The sequence below is a fragment of the Tamandua tetradactyla genome, chromosome 4 (assembly GCF_023851605.1).
Source record: "Tamandua tetradactyla isolate mTamTet1 chromosome 4, mTamTet1.pri, whole genome shotgun sequence".
Classification (NCBI taxonomy): Eukaryota; Metazoa; Chordata; class Mammalia; order Pilosa; family Myrmecophagidae; genus Tamandua; species Tamandua tetradactyla.
Window position 1 is genome coordinate 81,335,554 of NC_135330.1, and position 20,079 is coordinate 81,355,632.

The 20,079-nt window shown below is 48.3% G+C and overlaps 1 protein-coding gene and 1 pseudogene across 1 annotated transcript; both read left to right on the forward strand.

The window, feature by feature from the left end:
- Positions 1-1,141: 1,141 nt before the first annotated feature.
- Positions 1,142-3,423, forward strand: LOC143680308 (transmembrane emp24 domain-containing protein 5 pseudogene; annotated as a pseudogene).
- A 9,002-nt stretch (positions 3,424-12,425) lies between these two features.
- On the forward strand, positions 12,426-18,532 carry HLX (H2.0 like homeobox). Its single transcript, XM_077155795.1, has 4 exons — positions 12,426-13,523; positions 14,327-14,506; positions 15,356-15,540; positions 17,410-18,532. Exons 1-4 carry the CDS (start codon positions 12,935-12,937, stop codon positions 17,923-17,925), a joined length of 1,470 nt encoding a protein of 489 aa, XP_077011910.1. The 5' UTR covers positions 12,426-12,934; the 3' UTR covers positions 17,926-18,532.
- Positions 18,533-20,079: the final 1,547 nt, after the last annotated feature.

The following is a 20,079-nucleotide window of genomic DNA, read 5'->3' on the forward strand; positions in this document are numbered from 1 at the left end:
ATAGTCTGTTGACTTTCAGTTTCTGGCTGCTCCATCAGTGGCTTTCTCTCTCTGTGACCTTTCTTATAAAGCCTTCAGTAATAAGATTAAGACCCATCATAAGCCATACCTTATTTGAAGAATCATCAAAATGTCCTATTTCCAAGGGTTCACACTCCCAGGAATGGATTAAATTTAAAGTCTTTTTTTTTTTTTTCTACATGGGCAGGCACCAGGAATTGAACCCAGGTCTCCGGCATGGCAGAACTCTGCCTGCTGAGCCACCGTGGCCCGCCCAGATTAAATTTAAGAGTATGGTTTTCTGGGGTACATAAGTTATTTAAACTGAATAACCTAGATATGTAAACAATGAGCAAACTGTTATTGCAGCTAACATTTAGTCCACAAATGTTTCTTGAGCACCTAATATGTACCAGGCACTTGGCTAGATTCAGGGATATAGATAGCAGGAAATGGGCCATCATTTCCATACACAGCTCCGGTCCTCATAGAGTTTAGGATTTGTTGAAGCTAGAAGACAGTAACAAGTGATAGCAAATGTGATCAAAAAGTGTTTAGTACTGCAGGAGAAAACAAAGAAGAAGAGGAACCTTGCTTAACTGGAGAATCAAAGGTGGCTTACCCTGACAATTGAAAGAGAAATGGGAGTTGGGCAGGCAAAGGGGGACAGGAAGGAAGGCTCTTCTAGGGTCAGGAAACAGTACCTGCAGAGGTCCTAGAGCAGATGTGTTCATGGATTCTAGATAAGGCCAACTCAGCTCTAGAATAGAGTGTGGGAGATTGGAGAATGGTATTTTAGGGGTTTTGTAGGATCGTTCCTGACTATGTGCACAAATATTCTAAATGGTATACAGCAAAGATGGATTCACCACATCTAAAGGAGGCAAACTCAGCCTTAGTGTTGAGAGTATAAACCAAATAGTCTGGGCAGGTGCACAGGAGTCTAACCTTGCAAGACATTGTAGAAGGACTGGGGAATTTATACCAAGGGCACTGGGAAGTCACTGTGCAATTTCAGACAGAGAAGTGACAATGAGTTTTAAAAGATCACTTGGGTTGTAGAGTGCAGGGATTGGAGGAGGCAAGAGTGGATGCAGAGCTGATGGTTTTGAGGCTGCTGTAACAGCTCATGGGAGACACGATGGCACCTTGGAGTGAGCTGGTGGCAGTGAGGACAGAGAGAAGCAACAGGATTTTTCAGGGAATTGGGAGTTGGAAGACTGATCTGATGTGGGAAATGAGAAAACAGTGTCTAAGGTGACTATCAGTGTGGCTGAAAAAACTGTGAGGCTTTCCTTTTCGTAGAACCCCAGAGGAGAAAAGGTTGGGGAGGTAAATAATGAATTCAGTCTGAGACATTCTGAGTTTGAGGTACAAATGAGACAAACAAGTTGAAATTCTGAGTAGGTGGCTAGAGATGCATGGAGAAGTCAGGCACAGTCATTCCCATGAATCCATAATGCCAGCCCAACCTTTTTCTGAGCGTTTAAACCCAAATACGTGAGTCATTGTCAATCACCCACCCTAGTCCATGGTGAAGAGTCACCTGTGTATGACAGCCTAAGTTTTGAGATGAGTGTCTCCTGTTCACAGGATCTCCCAACAAAGATGAGAAATCATCAGCTATTGAGCTCTCATTTGAAGTGCTAGTATTTTCGCAACAAAATCTCTTTCCTTTGTGGAAACAATCAAATGAGGCCCGTCAAAAGATCGAAGCAGAAGGGAGTGTTTGCCTCCATTACCTGACGCTCCTTCAGGCTCCAGGTTTCTCAGAAAACAACCTAGAGGAGTCCAGGGAGAAACGGCAGAGCCCAGGCAGCAGAGGCCCACTCCTCCCAGGCCTCTAGCAGCCCCAGGTCGCCCCGGGGACCTCCTGGACATTGTATCTTCAGCACGGCTACCCGGCCACTTCAGTGCGACTTCGCGGTCCCCCTTCCAGCTGGCCACGACTGTTTTCTCCAGCTCATGCCCCTGAAGGCACCACTGACGTTAAGAGTCCCAAGTTTTAGATAGAGGAGGGTTAGATATCAATTTCTATCTTGCCTCTTCCAAAAGGCAAAACCTTAGTCTTTGAGCAAAAAAATCAGGTGGCGTTCACATAACAGAGACTGAAGTTGGTGTCTCCATGCTCTGCTTTGAGCACATTCACCACCATTTCTGAGAAGGCAATTCTCTCTCTTTTTTCTTCTTTTTAAACTTTGTTTTAGTTGTATAGTGTAACATATATACAAAGCAAAGAAATAAAAAGGCAATCATTTTCAAAGCACTCTTTAACAAGTGATTACAGGACAGATCCCAGAGTTTGTCATGGGCTACCATATGATCCTCTCATATTTTTACTTCTAGCTGCTCCAGAATATATGTGGCTAGAGGACTTAAAGACGTTTTTATCATCACAACTGACTTTTTTTGTTATTTTTTTGTGAACAATAACATATATATATATACAAAAAAGCTATAAATTTCCAAGCAGAGCACCACAATTAGTTGTAGAAGATATTTCAGACTTTGACATGGGTTACAATTTCACAATTTTAGGTTTTTACTTCTAGCTGCTCTGAAATACTGGAGATGAAAAGAGATATAAATTTAATGCGTCAGCATTCATATTCATTTGTTAAGTCCTATCTTCTATGTATAATTCCACCATCACCTTTGATCTTTCCATATCTCTCACTGCGGGTTGTTTGGGCTATGGCAATTCTAAATTTTTGATATTGGAAGGATCTGTCGGTAATATGGGGTAGGGAGATAGAACTATCAGATGTTCTGGAGAGCCTGGGTTAGGTTTCAGGACTTATCTGGACCAGGGACCCATCTGGAGGTTGTAGGTTTCTGGAAAGTTACTCTAGTGCCTGGAACCTTTGTAGAATCTTCTGTGTTGCCCTAGGTGTTCTTTAGGACTGGCTGGAATGGTCCTGGTTGGGGGCTGGCAGGTTATGATAGGCAGCAAGGTCTACCTTAAGCTTGCAAAAGAGCAACCTCCAGAGTAGCCTCTCCACTCTATTTGAACTCTCTCTACCACTGGTACTTGATTGATTATTTCTTTTCCCCCATTTGGTCAGAATGTAATTGTTGATCCCACGGAGGCAATTCTCTTTTAATAATCCTAGATAATACAGGAGGGCAGGAACAGGAAGGAGACAATTGGAGAAAAATACATCCCAGGCACAGAAAGGTAGGATATGACACTAGAAGACATCCTGGAATCCACCAACAGCATCAAGTCCAGACTAAGCAAAATGATCGTATCCAAACTCTGCTTAGAGCATTTGAAGGTTGTGATCAAATATATAAGAAAGCAACTTTGATAGAGTCAACTTCTGGTCTACGGTTTATTTAGCGGTCATGGCAATGGTGTTGGCCACTCATGTTTATACGCTGAAGAGCCTGCTTGGAGAGAAGAGGACAAGTAGAACATAAAACTCCAAAGTAGAATGCTTAATATTGAAAAAATAGGTGCAAAATTACAATAAACTATTACAGTCAAGGCTGTTGATTGTTTTTTTTCCAATATATTTTCAAGCATGATCAGGTGAAACAAGTATAATCTTAATGTGAAAGTCTTCATGTTCATGTGTGTAGTAATCTTATTGATCCAGTTCTTAAATGCACAACAGAGATATTTTATTTAAGAGTACAGGTATAATTGAGTGAAGAAGTCATTCATTTTACTAACTGCATTTTCCCATGTCTCAAAAAATTTTACAGATGCTGAAAGTGTTATAAATAAGTGAACGTTGGGCATAAGAAAAGAAAAGAAAAGAAAAGCAGGAACAGATGTCCTAAGATGGAATTCCATTTGGTTTTCTTCTCTATCAAGAGGTCTCACACACTCAGAGAAATATGACATCTCATCTTCCTGGTAAAGTGCTGTTAAAGCTAAGTGAAAAATGTTAAAATAAATTAAGTAGATTGAAATACTAGTGAACAATGAAAGGGGGTGGTAAGAAATATAGAAAAAAATAGAAGGAACAAAAGTTAAAAATCTAGTGAGTAGATGGAAATACTAGTGGTCAATGGGAGAGAGGGGTAAGGGGTATGGTATGTGTGGGTTTTTTCTTCTTATTTCTATTTCTGGAGTGATATTCTAAAAAATGATCATGGTGATGGATATACTACTATGTGATGATATTGTGAGCCATTGATTATACACCACACGTGGAATGTTTGTATGTTAAGAATATTCATATTTGTATGCTGTTTTGGTTTGATAATACAAAATAAATTAAAAATAAAAAATATATAGGAGATATTCCAACAAGTTTTAAGTTATAACAAAATATAGTTTGCCTCCCCAAAGTAATTTTTAGGATTTGTTTCTCATAATATTCATAACTTACATTCTTTGAAAATGATAAATTCTTTCTCAAAGCATTCTGGCTATAATTCTGTCCTCTAGACACTTAGTTCAATACAAGCCTTCCCGTTTAATTTTTAAAGGAACTAGGGCGTTCTCTTTCCTACAATTAAATTTGAATTTGATACTACAATTTCTATGAAACTTGTAACTTATAGGATTAAAATCGCTGCAAATCACAAAGCAGCACAAAATTAATAGAGAAGCGTTTTTGGAGACTATAACTAGTCTAGGAGACTAGACTATTAGTCAAGAGGCATATAAATTCTATTCTTTTATTTGAACATTAAGCAACGTGAATTAGCCCAGCTTTACTCATGAATAATATGACTCTAAGAGCTCATTTTAATTTTATAACATTATTAACCATTTTTAATTTAAAATACCATTGCATTTGTTGAGTTTAAAAAATAGAAAAGAGAATCTGACTTCTCCATAAGGCAATTGGAATATAGATACATTTTGAATGGTGGAAAAATCAGAAACGAGAACAGCCTCTTTATTCCATTCACTGACTAGCTTTAATCTGAAATTCTGTTTAGTTTCTGTGTGTAGTAAATATCAGAAAATAGTTAGGGAGAAATTACTCATTCTTTTTTTTTTTTACATGGGCAGGCACTAGGAATCAAACCTGGGTCCTCTGGCATGGCAGGCAAGCATTCTTGCCTGCTGAGCCACTGTGGCCCGCCCTTACTCATTCTTTAAAATATTATTTTCAATTTTTTTCATGGTTCAAATGTAGAAAATTCAAACTAGAACTATTTTTTTTCAGTATCATTAATTGCAACATTTTGTGTCCATCCTGTGACTAAAAGTTTTTGAGTCCCAAAACAGCAATGGATGAAAAATATGTATTTTCATGAACATAGAGTTTGTTATTTTAAACAGAAACTCATAAATAAGATATTTGTTTAAAGATGGGTAGGTCATACCATCATCTGCAAGGTTATGGTTCTGAATATAAATGTAATGTCTTACATACAAAAATAGCTATTTCATGAAGAGTTGTACTTTGGTGGAAAATATGATTTGGAAGTTGAAAGTCTTTCAAAAATCATTTACAGCTATGGAAGATACTTAAAATTTTCTTTAATAGTCATATAAATTCAATACCATTTAGCATAAATGCAATGCAAAATTTCCATGTATTATATGTTATATGTATTATATGTTATAATTTCCATGTATTATATGTTATAAATTATTGGCTTATCATACTCCGGTCATTAATAACCTTAATGTTTTTTGTCATTAAAGTAAAACAAGCTCAAATAAAAGCTAGTAAGAAAGTGAAGAAAATGAGACCCTTAAAGATTAAATATATCCTTATTGTCTTTTATTTCCTACTAATCAAGAGTATTGTAGTATCATGTTCCCAACATTGCTAAAATATGCCATCAGACCAATGACCACCCCAAATCACCAAATTGTGCTTTTGCAAATACTTCTGATTTAAACCTGATGGGTCAAACCCAACTGGCCACTCTGAAGAATCGTTCACATTTTGTTAGCATCCTTCAGTGAAGTATGCAGCCATACGAGAAGAAAAGCAAACCATAAACTGGTGGTGCTCCACAGTTTGCTGATTGAATATTTTATATCTATGTTCTAATATCATCTGGTCTTCATCAGGGACTAACTTGTTTAAAGGTGAAATTGCTGAATACCTTGTAAAGTCTCATTCCTAAGCCCCTCAAATTCCTTCCTTCATCTCCTTCTCCCTTTTGGTTTAGTCCATTCCCATCTCTCTCTTGGGAATAAAGTTGCTGGAACCAGGCTGAGCTGCTAGGAAGGCCCAGTCCCACTAAAGCTTTTGGACCCTGGGTATACCTTTCCACTTATTTTTGACTTTGATTCTCTTTTGAGACCCTTGAAAATGAGAATTCTGGGCATATTTGGTAACTAAGATTCAGAAAAAATAGTCATCAGCCATAAATACCTGGTATATAACTGTAAGCTTCAAAAGAGAAAGACTGTTCCTATTGAGTCAATAAGACTCTGAAAACTTTTCCACTAAGATTCTGAAATCCTACTGGGGGAAAATGGATGGCAGAGTTCCAGGGTCTGGAGAACCATCGATTGGTAAAGATACGAGTATAAGGACATAAATCAACAACACTGACACCACCTTTGTTTCTTAGAAGTTGCACCCGCATGTTTTATCACTGGGAAATCTTGGGAGTGTTGCTGGGTGTAGAACAGCTTTGCTTCATACCATTTAGAAAACTTGTGGACACAGATAGGAAAGATCCAACCAAACCCCTAAAACCCATCCTCCAGTCTCCCTCTTTAGTTCCCCACAAGGAGCGCATGCTCCAGGATTCCCACACTACGTCCTGAGTGCCCCACAAAGGCCCATCTCCTGAGTTGTACTGCAGGCTCAGAACCTTCTTCTCCTTTCTGCCTGTCAAAACAGCTCCTTGCTCTTAGATGTTTGCACAATGGCTAGGGTCAGCACTCTAATTCATCTCCAAAGAAGGACTCCTCCAAGGAGTAGAATTTCAGATAGCCTGAGAAGAAGGGACGAGAGACCTGACTCTTCCCAGGCCCCCAATCTGTTTAACATGTGACAATTTCTTGGTTAGACACAGCTCTCTTCTCTGGCCACTTATCTGAAGTCAGTGCCCATTCTGATTGAGAGCAGAGAGTTTTTCTTCTAAAGAACTCGTATGAAGAAATTGACCAAGTGGTATAGCAATGGTTGATAGGAAATCTAGCCTCTGTTCCATACCACTAATTATATAACAAAGGGCTAGTACTTAACCTTTCTGAGGATCAATTTCCTAAACTTAAATCAGGATAATAACACCTCCCCTGCATCCTTACAATTGATTATTCTAAAGAACATGTGAGATAAGTATGTACTAGCCTTGAGAGCTGCAAAATGTAAGGTATTGTCACTGAAGGATGGCCTCTCCTCTCTCCCTTTCTGGCGATTTAAAACACATAATGCAATATCTTTCCATGTTGTTATTAGAGGAAACAGCTGCTGGTCAAAGCCAATTTTGGAAACCCACATTTTCCCAAAAAAAAGCGTCAACTTTCATCATATCAACGCTGCTGGCCCAGGATGGGTGCCGCCAGAAAACAATGTAGAAATGCTCCAGCAGGTGTCACTAGAGAACCAATTTTCTGAAGGAGGTGGTCTGATCAAGGGACAGAAGGGGTGGGGGTGGTGGGCTGGGACCAGGCTGGAGGGCTTCTCCATTAAACCCAGAGCTGTAGGGTGCAGGCAGGCAGGCCAGGACTACCAAGATAGAGACAACCCTCCAACTTTTAAAAGTCCCTCTTGTTGGCTCTGGGCCGCTCTTCCTTCAGAGGTTGCCGCTCTATCCATTCCAGTCTCTTAATCTGCTTTAACTTTAGGAAACGTGTCTCCAAGGAAGGAAGATTTCTTTCTTTCTTTCTATTTTGTAGAATAAATTTCACTTTGAAAGTGACCTTCCTCTCACCCATTAGAGGCAAAAAGTCAGTCATTTGGATAAGGCAATTCACACAACACATCCAGCTCATACAAGGTAAATAAACACTAATATATTGGGAACGGAAGTGCTGTTTATAGCTTCCAAATGGAAGCCTGTTGAACAAAGTATTTAATCTCCTAAATGCTGCAGATGGCCTCTCACATTTTACACTTGAGGGGGCATATATTCTAAGAATATATGAATCTATGTTTTTATGTGTTATGTTGAAATGGATTCTACTAAAGGTTTTATGAAATCAGAGGTCTTTCATGGCTGGGTGTGTAGAAGATGATTTGGAGAGACAGAGAAACAGCCCTTTGCAACAGATGCAAACCCTTAATTGCTTGCCCTGCTCTAGTCCAGGTCTCTAAGATTGCCAGTGTGTATATGTGGCGTGTGTTTGTGTGTGTGTCTGTAAGTGCATGTGCATGCTTATGTTTGTGGGGCTTCCTGGAGTCCCAAATGCAAGTATCTAGCACTCCCAGGGAACCGAATAAATCCTGCACCCACCACTAAATGTGAGCACTGGACCCAGTGATACATTAATCTCATCTGGCAGCATGACAGGTAGAGAACATGCAGATTCCTACATTGCCACAAATCCCTCAAATCCTTAGATAGCTAAAGAAGCTGTGTTTCCTTCTCTTTCTACCGAAAATTTAATTATTTCAGTCTCTTTCTCTGAAAATAGTAGGTGCCATGTTCAAAATATATATATAAATAACGGGGCAGGGTGTTCCAAGTCCACAGAGCAGCTGCTTTGCACATTATTTTGCCCTGACTTTACAAGAAAAAACAAAAGCAGATTACAACAGATCTGACCACTTTTAAGCCCTTGCAAAGTTATGTTCCTATGATAAGCAAAGGCCAGCGTTCACTTTCATTCAGCTTTTGTACATTGTGTCTGGGCTCCAGCATGTAGGATAAGCTTTTGTATTGGTAATTTAATTGTGGAGACTCTGAAGACAGCAAGAGCCTCTTGCCTTGGTCACTGCATAAACCCTGATTCAGGCGCCTTCTTTCAACCCTAAATTCCCATAAACTATATTGTGAAATTATAAATGGACCTTCTCTGGCATTCTTCTTTCCCAGCATGGTGAGATATGCTTTGGTTGTGCCTACCCAGCAAAAACAAAGAGGAGAGTTAAAAACATTAAAGAGGGTGGGCCATGGTGGCTCAGCAGGCAAGAATGCTTCCCTGCCATGCCAGAGGACCCGGGTTTGATTCTCGGTGCCTGCCCATGTAAAAGGAAAAAAAAAATATTAAAGAGAGCCATCAGAATTGGTCAGAAACCTTTGCCAACGTGCCGTATTTCAAATAACTACCTCCATTGTCATTGTGATTTCGGTGAAATAACCTTTTCTATTGGGTTTCCTCATTGGACTGCACAGCTACACTTAGGGTCACGCCTGTGTAGACTAGACTCAAGTTATTTCGGTTTAGTCAGGTCCTTTTCTCTCCTGCTCGAGCCTCGAGGCTACAAAGGACCCGGAGCTGTCCCTGACGCCCAGGGCCTTTGTGCCAGTCTCAATAGCTCTCAGCCAGTTCATTTCTCCACAGCCCAGAGTCGCTCGGAAAACAAAGATTAAAGGGGAAAGTCGCAGCTGTATATTTATATTTTCATTGCTAGAGGGGAATTGATTTCCGTGCATTTATTTTGGTAGTTGTAATACACAGGGGCGGATTTGCGTCACCCGAGCAACTTGTCGGTGGAGATAAAGTTGCACAAATATTGAAAGGGGAAGTGCTAGGAGTCATTATAGAGTTTTTCTCCGGAAGAAATAAGGATTTCTGCAGTATCCTAAAATACTGAGGCCGCTTCTATTTTGAGACCAATCTCGCAGGCACATCCGCTCATTTAGTCGGAGTTTGAGCCCATCAAAAAACAGGAGATGACCTGAACTCCGGCAAGCCCGGGGTTTCCTGCTGCTTTCTTGGTTCTGAGAGGTGGGGGTTAAAAAGGATGGAAGCATGCGGGCTCTGAAGAGGGCTCGGGGCAAGCAGAGACGGGGCCTGTGCCTGGGAAGCGGTGAGGTGGGAGGAGGTCGCTGCCAAGTTGCCTTTTTCGCGTATCCGTCAGGGAGCTCAAAGCAGGCGGTGAGAACGAAGCCGGGGGCTGGGAGAGCAGAGGTGCGCGCCGGGCCAGGCACTGGAGGGCGAAGGAAGTTGCGATTTGCAGCGTAGCTGCCGGCCTTGCAGAGACCGAGGCGCGCGGCGAGGCCACCAGCCGGCAGGAACACCCTCGCTCTGCGGCCTCCACATTCGCCCGATCTACCCCTTCTCCTAGGTGCCCTCCACCTCCAGCCTGGCCTTTGCGCGTCATATGCGGGTAGTAGGCAGCCGCGGGGCGCCTACAGGACCCGCGTTCTCCAGACTCTGCACCCTGCGCTCACCTCACCCCCCACCCCAGGGCCCCAAACCTTGGAAACGGGGTGAGAGGAGGTGGACTAATCTACTTCTTCCAGGGGGAAGGTGGGTGGGGTCACCACCTGGGGTGAGCCATAGATGAGCCTCTTTCAGATCCCTGGTCCCGCTTAGGCCTTGAAGTCTGAATGTTTGTAGTCAGATCGCAACTGCAACTTGAATGGAAAGTGACACTAGGAAAGAGAGATGTAGAAGCTTCACAGCGGCCCTTACACTCGAGCTAGTGACTTTCCGTGGGAGCTGTGAAGTTACGGAGAGGCTCCTCTTCTTTGCTCCTACCACCCGAGCCTCTCCAGAATCCAAATTCTTTGAGTGTGCCTTCTCCAGTCGAGCCCTTCAAGAAGGCAGGTCCAGGTAGATGGTTTCCAAAGCTGAGAAGTGTGGCCCTCTGCTTGGCGTTCCTTTGCCTCCTGCTACATAAGTAGAGCTGGTCCTTCTGCCTTTGTCACCCCAGATGCGGCCACTCTCAGGCGACCAGACTCCTCCAACTCGGTGGAAATAGCACCTCTGGCCCACCGTGGGGAGAAAGGGAGAGAGCGGAAGGCAGAGGGAGAGGGAAAGGGGAGAGAAAGGAAGGGAGAGAGTGCTCTGACAGTTGGCTGATGGGAAGTGATAGGTTAGTGATTGATTATTTCCAGGAGAAAGTCAACAGCCTAAAATGACAGCATCTGCTACGAGGGGCCAGACACCACTCGAAATTAATTTATTTAGCCCAAATCCTGAACTCGAGATAAACATGACAAGTTCAGTTGCCTTCCTGGATTTATTTTGGTAAGACTGTTTTAGTGTCGAAGTGGGTGGGGGGGTGAGGAGGATGGGATGCCACAGAAACTCTGGGAGGAGATGCTTATTAAGAGAACCGAGAACAACAACAACAAAAGATCATGGTTTCATTATTGTCATTATTTTATTTCTGAAAACGTGCAAGAACAGCTCTCCTCTGGGTGGCCCGTGGTTTGTTCGGGAGTGGGTTTGGAAAGCCATTCTATCATTTAAAAGAGAACGAATTCTTAAAACAGAGACGTCGATGTTGCAGGCCCTCCCCCCCCCCACACACACACCAGCCCATTACACCCACCCTTCGCCCTAAAGACCTAAAGGGAGAATGGAATACACTGGACAGCACTGCAGTCACTGCAGCCACTCCTGCCACCAGGCCCGAGGGGTTCTGGGGCAACTGTCAATGAAGTGGAAGTAATACTTTACCAAGGATATCTGCCCTTGTGGGTACTTTCAAAACAACGGACCCCACGAAATCGGGGATGCGGTGAGGAGGGGGAGTGACATTTCCTGCCACGGGCAGCGGAGGAGGGGACACGCGAGCTGCCCGCCTTGGTTTCGGACCGTGGTGGCCTCTTCTGCTGTCTCCGAGGCTCAAGGGAAAGGCTCGTCCGCGTCTAAGGGAGACACTCGGAGCCATCCATCTTACTGTGTTTGAAAAGTCACTCGTTCAAGTTGTCACCGTGTGACAGCTCGGAATAAAGCTAATTTGCAGCCGCCCCTCCTCCTCGCTTCTCCGATGATCTCCCGGGAGTGCGAGTTGGGCGGGACCGTAGGGACGCTAGCGCCGGAGCCGGAAAGCTCAGGGCCGGGCAGCGGGGGGTGGGGAGGGGGAGGGCCACGAGAAAGATGAGGCGTTGGAAGAAAACACTGATTCTTCGGGTTAAAAGCAGGGTGAAGGGGGGGGGTAAGGCAGGAGTGAAGTGGAAAGCAGGACACCTGGGGAGCGGGTAAGGCAGGAGTGAAGTGGAAAGCAGGACACCTGGGGAGCGGGTAAGGCAGGAGTGAAGTGGAAAGCAGGACACCTGGGAGCGCGCTCGGCTCTCCACGGGGAGGCGGGCTTTGCAGCGGCAGGTAGAGCGCTGGAGCCCCGACTCCCGGAGCGAGCGCCCCAGGAGCGGCCCTGCGAGCTCCTCAGCAGGTCCCAGCCCGGGGCTGCAGAGGCGGATGCACAGTCCCATCTCCGCGGGCCTTCCCTCGGCCCGGGTGCCTACGCCGCAGAGAAAGACTCGCCAGACCCGATGCAGCACACGCGGCCCCAGCTAACGCCATGGCGTGGCCGGGGCGTGGCCGGGGCGTGTCAGGGGCGGGGCAGACCACCGATCACGCCCTCCATTTCCCAATTCCCCTCTACTCCGAGCTCCCATTGGTCACGAGAACGGCCAATGAGTGCTCGGATCGAGGTCCTACCCCGGGTCTGACTCGAAAGCTCCTGCCAAAACTTTGGGAGTTTTTAGAGAGGAGTTTTTTTTGTGTTTTTTTTTTTGTTTGTTTTTTTTGTCTTATTACCTTTTTTTTTTAAACTAACGGACTATTATGTTGTTGTTTTAAATTTAGCTCTTAGGGCTTAGTTGTTTGGGATTTTCTTTAGGTGCCCGGACTCTGGTCTGCCCGGCTTCCCTCGCGTATGCTGAGCCGCGGCCCCCGGCCGCCTGCCCCAGTCTTCACTTCGCGGCCCCGGGACCCCGTCACTCACCTCCAGCCCGCGGGGAGCTCGGGCGCCGCGCCGCCCTTAAAGTGAAGCCAGGGGGATCTGGCCCTCGCCTCCTCCCCTGGTGGCACCAGGGCTTGCGGGCCTCCCTTGAGTCCGGACGGAGAAGCGAAAGCGGCTCGTCGTCGCCTGGGCCTCCGCCTCCCCTCCGGCTCAGCGCGCCCCTCCCGGCGCACCCACCCGGCACCGCCAGGATGTTCGCCGCCGGGCTGGCTCCTTTCTATGCCTCCAACTTCAGCCTGTGGTCGGCCGCTTACTGCTCCTCGGCGGGCCCCGGCGGCTGTGCCTTCCCCCTAGACCCCGCCGCGGTCAAGAAACCTTCCTTCTGCATCGCAGACATCCTGCACGCCGGCGTGGGGGAACCCGGAGGGGCCCCGGAGGGCCTGGCGGGGGCCTCGGCCGCCGCGCTCACCGCACACCTGGGCTCAGTTCACCCTCACGCCCCTTTCCAAGCTGCCGCCAGATCCCCGCTTCGGCCCACTCCGGTGGTGGCGCCCTCCGAAGTTCCGACCGGCTTCCCACAGCGGCTGTCTCCACTCTCAGCAGCCTACCACCCCCATCACCCGCCGCAGCCGCAGCCGCAGCAGCAGCCGCCGCCGCAGCCTCCGCCTCCAGCCCGGGCCAGCGCCCTGCAGCCCCCGGCCTCCGGGGCGCGGGTGGTCCCGAACCCTCACCAAAGCGGCTCGGCGCAGGCCCCGTCCAGCAAGGACCTCAAATTTGGAATTGACCGCATTTTGTCTGCAGAATTTGACCCCAAAGTCAAGGAAGGCAATACTCTGAGAGGTAGGTCTTGGGCGGCAGAGTGCAGGCCTCTCTGACCACCGCCCCGACAGCGGGCCAGTTTGGGTGCCTTTGAGTGTTTTTATAATCGAAAACAAAATGGTGAAATGGAGGAGATGAAAACGGATTATAAGAAAACTGCGAGACAGTGGGTGTGAAACTCCTCTGCTCTACGTTAAATAATAATAATAATAATAATAATAATAATAATAATAACAACTCTCCAGGGATGTTTTCAAAGCGCACATCATAAGTTCAATATTCATAAAATGGTTAACATAGGGAGTCTTGCTGTGGTTAACAAGCATATATATAATCGCTTATGTACGTAGAGAACTATGTTTTCTGAGCGAGAGAGCCCTTTTGGGGAACATTTTCTCTTTCGTGTATCTGATATCTAATAAAATTCCACTCAAAGGATGTAGATAAAGCCCGTCAGCTACACTCCCACGAGAAGAGAGCAGAGTGGGTGTCCTTGGGCAAAGGGGCGAGGTCTGTGGAACTCTTCGGAGCCACCTGAAAGTGACGTCGTTATGGCCATGTTATGTAAAGCCCCTCCTTGCTATATGTGTAGGTGCAGACGTGACACACACACACACACACACACACACACACACACACACACACACACACACACACACACAGGAACATTTTGTGCATCGCCCTTTGGCGACTCTGGGGAGAGGAGATACAGAGTGGAGAAAGAGGTCTCCGGAAAAGCGGAACCCAGGGCGAGGGCTAGGGCAATCAGCCGAGAGTTGTGCGTTCGCCCAGGTGTAACCAACTCTCCTTTTCTTGGTCCCCAGATCTGACCTCCCTCCTGACCGGCGGACGGCCCGCGGGCGTGCACCTCCCCAGCCTGCAGCCCTCGGCCGGCCAGTTCTTCGCGTCTCTAGATCCCATTAATGAGGCTTCCGCCATCCTGAGTCCCTTAAGCTCCAACCCGAGAACTTCCGTTCAGCACCAGTTTCAAGACACATTCCCAGGTACAGAAACCCTCCCGAGTGACAGCCCAAGGGGGCAGGTCACTGGCAGGAAGAAATCTCAGGACTGCTGTCTCACCGGGCGCCCGCGGTGTCGCAATCCCGGAGTTGGGCCGGGAGGCACCGGGTCAGGCTAGGGAAAGCGAAAGATTTCTCAGCGTACTAGCACACGCACACAATTCGGACGACTCCCCGGGGGCGTGAGGGGGGTGGGGAGGGAAAGGATGGGGAGGGACGTCGGGGGAGCAGAGAAAGTGCGTGCGTGGGTGGGTGCGGTGCGGTGCAGGAACTTTCCCTGGTCTTTTCGCCGGAGAAATGGACCTAGCCGCGAGAGTTTGGAGACGCCACCGTAGTAGGTGCTACATGTGAATGTGCACACATTGTGTGTGTGTGTGTGTGTGTGTGTGTGTGACCTCAAACACTTGCCCGGCGAGCTTCCGCCTGCGTGCAAGGAGTACACACATACAGTGGAAACTCGAGGCTGTCAGCTCTACGGCTTTCAGGCCCGAGGCGCGTTGTCGCCTATTCTCCAAAGGCCGGATGACCGCTCAGTAGCTTTAAGTTTTGGCCTTGGAATCCAGGGGCGAGCTGTCGAGCCTCCCTGCGCTGTCGCCTTAAGCTTCTCTACCTTAAAAGCGTGGTTAAAATTCCAGCGGAGGGAAACCGTCAGGGGTCAGCTTGCGGGGCTTCTGGGTGGGTGGGTGGCTGGAACCGCCAACTGGCCTAAAAAACAAAAACAAAAACAAACATGCTTTAAGCAGCCCGTTCAGCCCCGGGCCTGGAGGCCGGGGGATTGGGCACTAAAGCGGCCTGGGTGTCTGTCTTCCCTCCGGGTCGTCCGCCGGTCGGCAGGACCTTACGCGGTGCTCACCAAGGACACCATGCCGCAGACCTACAAGAGGAAGCGCTCCTGGTCGCGCGCCGTCTTCTCCAACCTGCAGAGGAAAGGCCTGGAGAAGAGATTTGAGATTCAGAAGTACGTGACCAAGCCGGACCGAAAGCAGCTGGCGGCGATGCTGGGCCTGACGGACGCACAGGTAAGCCGGCTCTGGGGCTCCAGTGCACAGGGCCCTCGGGCCTAGCCCGACGGGGGGCCCCCTCCAGCCTGGTAGGCTCTCCTCCGGCGGCCGCAGCACAGGCATTTGCATTTCACGAGGCTCTGCGGACTTCGTAACTTGGGGGCAGAAGGAGAAAGGAGGGTAGAGGGACCAGGCCGGAAAGAATAGACCCGTCCCCGAAGATGTATGTCAACAAGCGCTGCCTTGTTTACTTTGGCCAATGGGTGAGAAGAACCGCCGAGAAAGTCAATAGGCGGCAGGAGATAATGATGTACTGGAGTGCAGTGCAATTCGCGGTAGGAGGCAGTTTATTTCAGGAGATAAAAACCCAAAGTCAAAGAGATTGTTGTTGTTGCTCCTGCCCTCCCTCCTCCTTCTGCCGCTGCCGGATTGTGAAATCCCTACTTGTGAGGAAGTGAGAACATTTAGCTCCAGCAGGGTGAGGAGTCCGCTTTGGGGCGGCGGCGGTGCGATTTTCTAACGGTATAGGCTCTGAAGAAAGACTCAGGTTGAGGGGCTTGAGGGATAGGGAGAGGGAGAAAGAAAAAACAATTTTTTTTTCTTAGCTGGCCCAAGAGCATTTCAGTAGGTTCCTCCTTGTTTTTAGTTTTCAGGACAACAAGAAGTCCGCTTACTGTGCCTGATCTCCATTTTTTTCCCCCAAAGTCAAGAAATGGGCTTTTTTTTTTTTTTCTCCCCTAGCTTTGAAATAGAAGAGTCATCATTTCCCACACCACACTCCCTGGGAGCGCAGTGCAGGAGCACAAAACCCACTGCATTTTCTTAGCTTGCTGGTCCCCTGGCTTCTGTCTCTGTGTCTTTCTGGCCTCCATTACACAACACCCTTCCCCTCTGCACACGCACGTTGGACCTGGAAGAGCCCGGCCGTTTTCCACCAGCTGTGAATGTTATTTTTAAAAGGGAAGCTGGAACTTGTGTGAACACATTGAGTCCCCCAGGGGATCATATATATTTTTATAGATTCTCCGCCCCTTCCCAGCCTCTTTCCTCTACTTTGCACACGTTTTACTCCAGTGTTTTCTGAGCCCCCAACAGAAGTAGTTTTCCCTGGCAGGGGTGAGGTCCTTTTAGCCCTTAAAAACAAACATGCCAAGGAAATATTCTTCTGATAAAGGTCTAGTGGTACCCACTACTACACTGGTATTAACACTTTGAACCTCTTTTTAGAAAGGGGAAACCTTTTCTGCTTTCCAAGTGTCTTCCTGAAAAAGGATTGCTGTTACAGGGACTTGCTTTTGGTAGTGCAGTAAAGGAGGGGGACAGCTCAGAGCAGGGACTCTTAAATATTGGCTCACCAAACCACGGTGGCCTGGTAGAACCTAACTGAACTAAGGCAGAATTCTACTTGATCCGAAATCATATTTTGAAATTGTGTGTAAAATCTTGGGTAAATGCACATTTTTTTCTGAGGCTGGGGTCACAGCTTGAATCAAATCTCCTTCAATCAATTTCCTGACTCAAGTGGGGTTAAGAAGCGTCGATGTACAGTAAAGGTCTTGGTACTTGGGGGGTGGGGGGCAGGAATTTGCCTTCCCAACGAGAGGCTGGCCGTTTCAGGAGCTATTTCAGTGGACATATTTTGAGAAATGGCCTGGCGCAGTGGGTTCCCCAGATAGGATCCTTGGCTGTCTGGGTGTGCCCCTGGACCACCTCTAGGCCCCTATGACCAGGCCGGTGCCAGGCCCTGGGTGGAGCAGCTGGGGGTGCTTACGGCTGTTTGGGGGCGTTAGGGCGGCGGCTCCGGCTCCTGCGCGGTTCCGAGCAGAGCGAGCCTGCGACTCATCTCCACGTCCCTTCTTGTCCCCCGCCCCGGTGGCGCCCCCTCAGGTAAAGGTGTGGTTCCAGAACCGGCGGATGAAGTGGCGGCATTCCAAAGAGGCCCAGGCCCAAAAGGACAAGGACAAGGAGGCTGGCGAGAAGCCGTCGGGGGGAGTCCCCGCTGCCGACGGCGAGCAGGACGAGCGGAGCCTCCCCAGCCGCTCCGAGGGCGAAGCCGAGAGCGACAGCAGCGACTCCGAGTCTCTGGACCTGGCCCCCAGTGATACGGAGCGGACTGAGGGGGCTGAGAGAGCTCTGCACCAAACCACCGTCATCAAGACCTCGGCCACGGGCGCGCTGCTCACCGCCGGCAGCGGTGGGAACGCTGGGACCGCCGGCGGCGGCGGCAGTTTTAGTGGCAGCGGCGCCAGCAGCCTTGGTGGCGGCAGCAGCACCGGCGCGGGTACCTCCAGCAGCCTCGGCAGCACCGGCGGCCCCTCGCAGCCGTTCGCCGAGCCTCAGCCCAGCCTCGGCAGTGCTCCCCAAAGCCCCGAGTGCACCCAAGCTCCCCTCAGCAGCCTATAGACTGGGAGTGGGTGGGAAGTCCGGGCCTAAGACTGTCTGTGCAGCCGCGCAGCCGCTGGCTCGATTTTGGAGGCGAGGCCAGGGCTGGGGACTCCGCAGCAGAGCCTCCTCCTGCACGTTCACACCTGGTGCCTCCACAGCCGCAGCCCCATCATGTGTAGAAAGGAGGGGAGTCTCAGCTCCCACCCCCGCCCCCAGTTCCAAAGTCCCCCAGCACCGGTGGAACCACTTCTCCCCAGAAACAAGCAGCTGGCACTGTGAAGTGTTTGCCCGAACTGTTTCTCTCCCCGCCAGGGGTCGCGGCGCAAAGACGTATTGCACTGAGGACGCCTCACACTTGTAAATAAAATGTTTACTACGGTTTGTAAAGGCCGCTTGGCTTGTTAGAGGTGATGCAATCGGTAAGGCCCAGGGATCACTGAGAGGAGATAGCGGCTGAGGAGGTGGGGGAGGGGGCTGAACTGTGGAGGGGGGCAAAGTGGCACAACTTAAGGGCCCCGTTGCTGTAGAGATGGGCGGTATGGTTTAAATGATTGGCTAGTCCAGAGGCCGCTACCCTGCACCAAAGGCCACCGAAATGCAAGCTTCATGGCCTGGAAGCCTAGCTAGCGGTAGAACCCTGTTAGGCCCATTGGTCAGTTCCCGCCACTGGCCTCCCCACCCAAAGCGTGGACGCAATGAATGAGTGCGCACCCTTAAGTACGCTGAGTTGGAATGGAGAAGGTGATGGTATTCGGCAGGGCCAGTCAAGAATGCCTAACTGGTGCCTACTCCATGTCCAGCCAAGAGAACTGGGGCTCTCCCAGCACAAGCCGCCCCTTGCTGGGGGTTGGAGTAAGGGGGTCTGAGCAGGTCTGGAATGTCACAGGGGGAGAAACTGGCACAGTACAGAGGTCAGAGCTGGAAGCCTGGGTCTTAGAACACCAGGGCTTTGGTTGTAGAGATGCCAGAGCAAATGCAGAGAAGGTAGGTGACTTGCTCAAGGTCAAGCCATATCAGAGCTCAAACTAGAACCCCGATTCCTGGCCCATACTTGCCCATTGATAGATCTACAAAAGGCACCTCTCCCCAATGCTTTTTCACAATTAGGCCCTTGGGAACCCTGAAACCCTGGGGAGTTGAAAGGCAGTTTCCTCATCCCACAGCAGCTGGGAAAAAGTAAACTTATTTTGTCTCCATCATGCTACTAGGATGGGTTATTCAAAATTTTTGAAAAAGCTGCAGAGTCAAACCTCTGTGGGACCCTCCTTCCCTTCAAACTACAAATGAAATGTCCTAAGTTGGTAGAAGATCTTTTTTTTTTTGGAGATTTTTAAACAAATCAACATCTTTAGAAACCCTGGCCACCTTGATCTGTTGACACTGAGCTCCAGAAGTGTGTAAGGCCTGTCACAGCCTCATCCATGCCCAGGAGCCTATTCTCTGGAAGACAGCCCTGCAGCAAGTCGAGCTGCTCCAGAGATGCTGAAGACAGACCAGCATGCACCGCAGTTCCCTGGCTGGAGTGAGTGAGAAGTCTCCTCAGGGCTCCCTGGTTTCACTTTGTTTCTCCATTTTGACCCAATCCCTTGAGCACATTCTGGGAGCCTTCTTTCTAGATTTCCCCTGCTGGGGTGGAGGACCCAGATTTAGCCTTCTCAGGCGGGTTGCAACCAGATATCTGGCAGCTCCGGGATTCAAGCTCCCACTATCCATCCTAAACGTCCCAAACTCTCAAATCTAATTAACCCCTTAAAAGAATGCATATAGCGGGAGGGGGAGGGGAGCCACCAGGGTGGTCCAGGGTAGAGAAGAGAAAATAAAGGTAAAAAGCCCAAGGAAAACCCTAAGCTCAGTGGAAATGTGAACCATTAAGCCCTAGAAAGACCAGGAGAGCTGCTATCTTTAATTTAGCCACAAAAGCTTAGAGGTAATGGCAGCCTTCCCACCTGTCATGGGTTTCGGGCTGGGGCTGGCTTCCTTCCTTCACATATATCATAGACTCAGCTATCTGCCTGTGGGATTCGTTCTGTTCTCCAATCTTGCCTTCCTTACTGAGAGTCCTTTTCTCCTACTACTCGGCTATTGAAATTCAGACATCAGAATTTTCCAAGAACATCGAGTTTTGAGGCAAGTAAATTCAGCGCTAGCTGAAAGGAAAATAATACGGTAGTG

What these genes read in the sequence shown, in the direction of transcription:
- HLX (XM_077155795.1), top strand. Translation starts at nt 12,935, where the DNA reads ATGTTCGCCGCCGGGCTGGCTCCTTTCTATGCCTCCAACTTCAGCCTG. An exon ending in GGAAGGCAATACTCTGAGAG is followed by an intron (nt 13,524 to 14,326) that starts GTAGGTCTTGGG and finishes CTTGGTCCCCAG; the next exon opens with ATCTGACCTCCCTCCTGACC. An exon ending in TGGGCCTGACGGACGCACAG is followed by an intron (nt 15,541 to 17,409) that starts GTAAGCCGGCTC and finishes GCGCCCCCTCAG; the next exon opens with GTAAAGGTGTGGTTCCAGAA.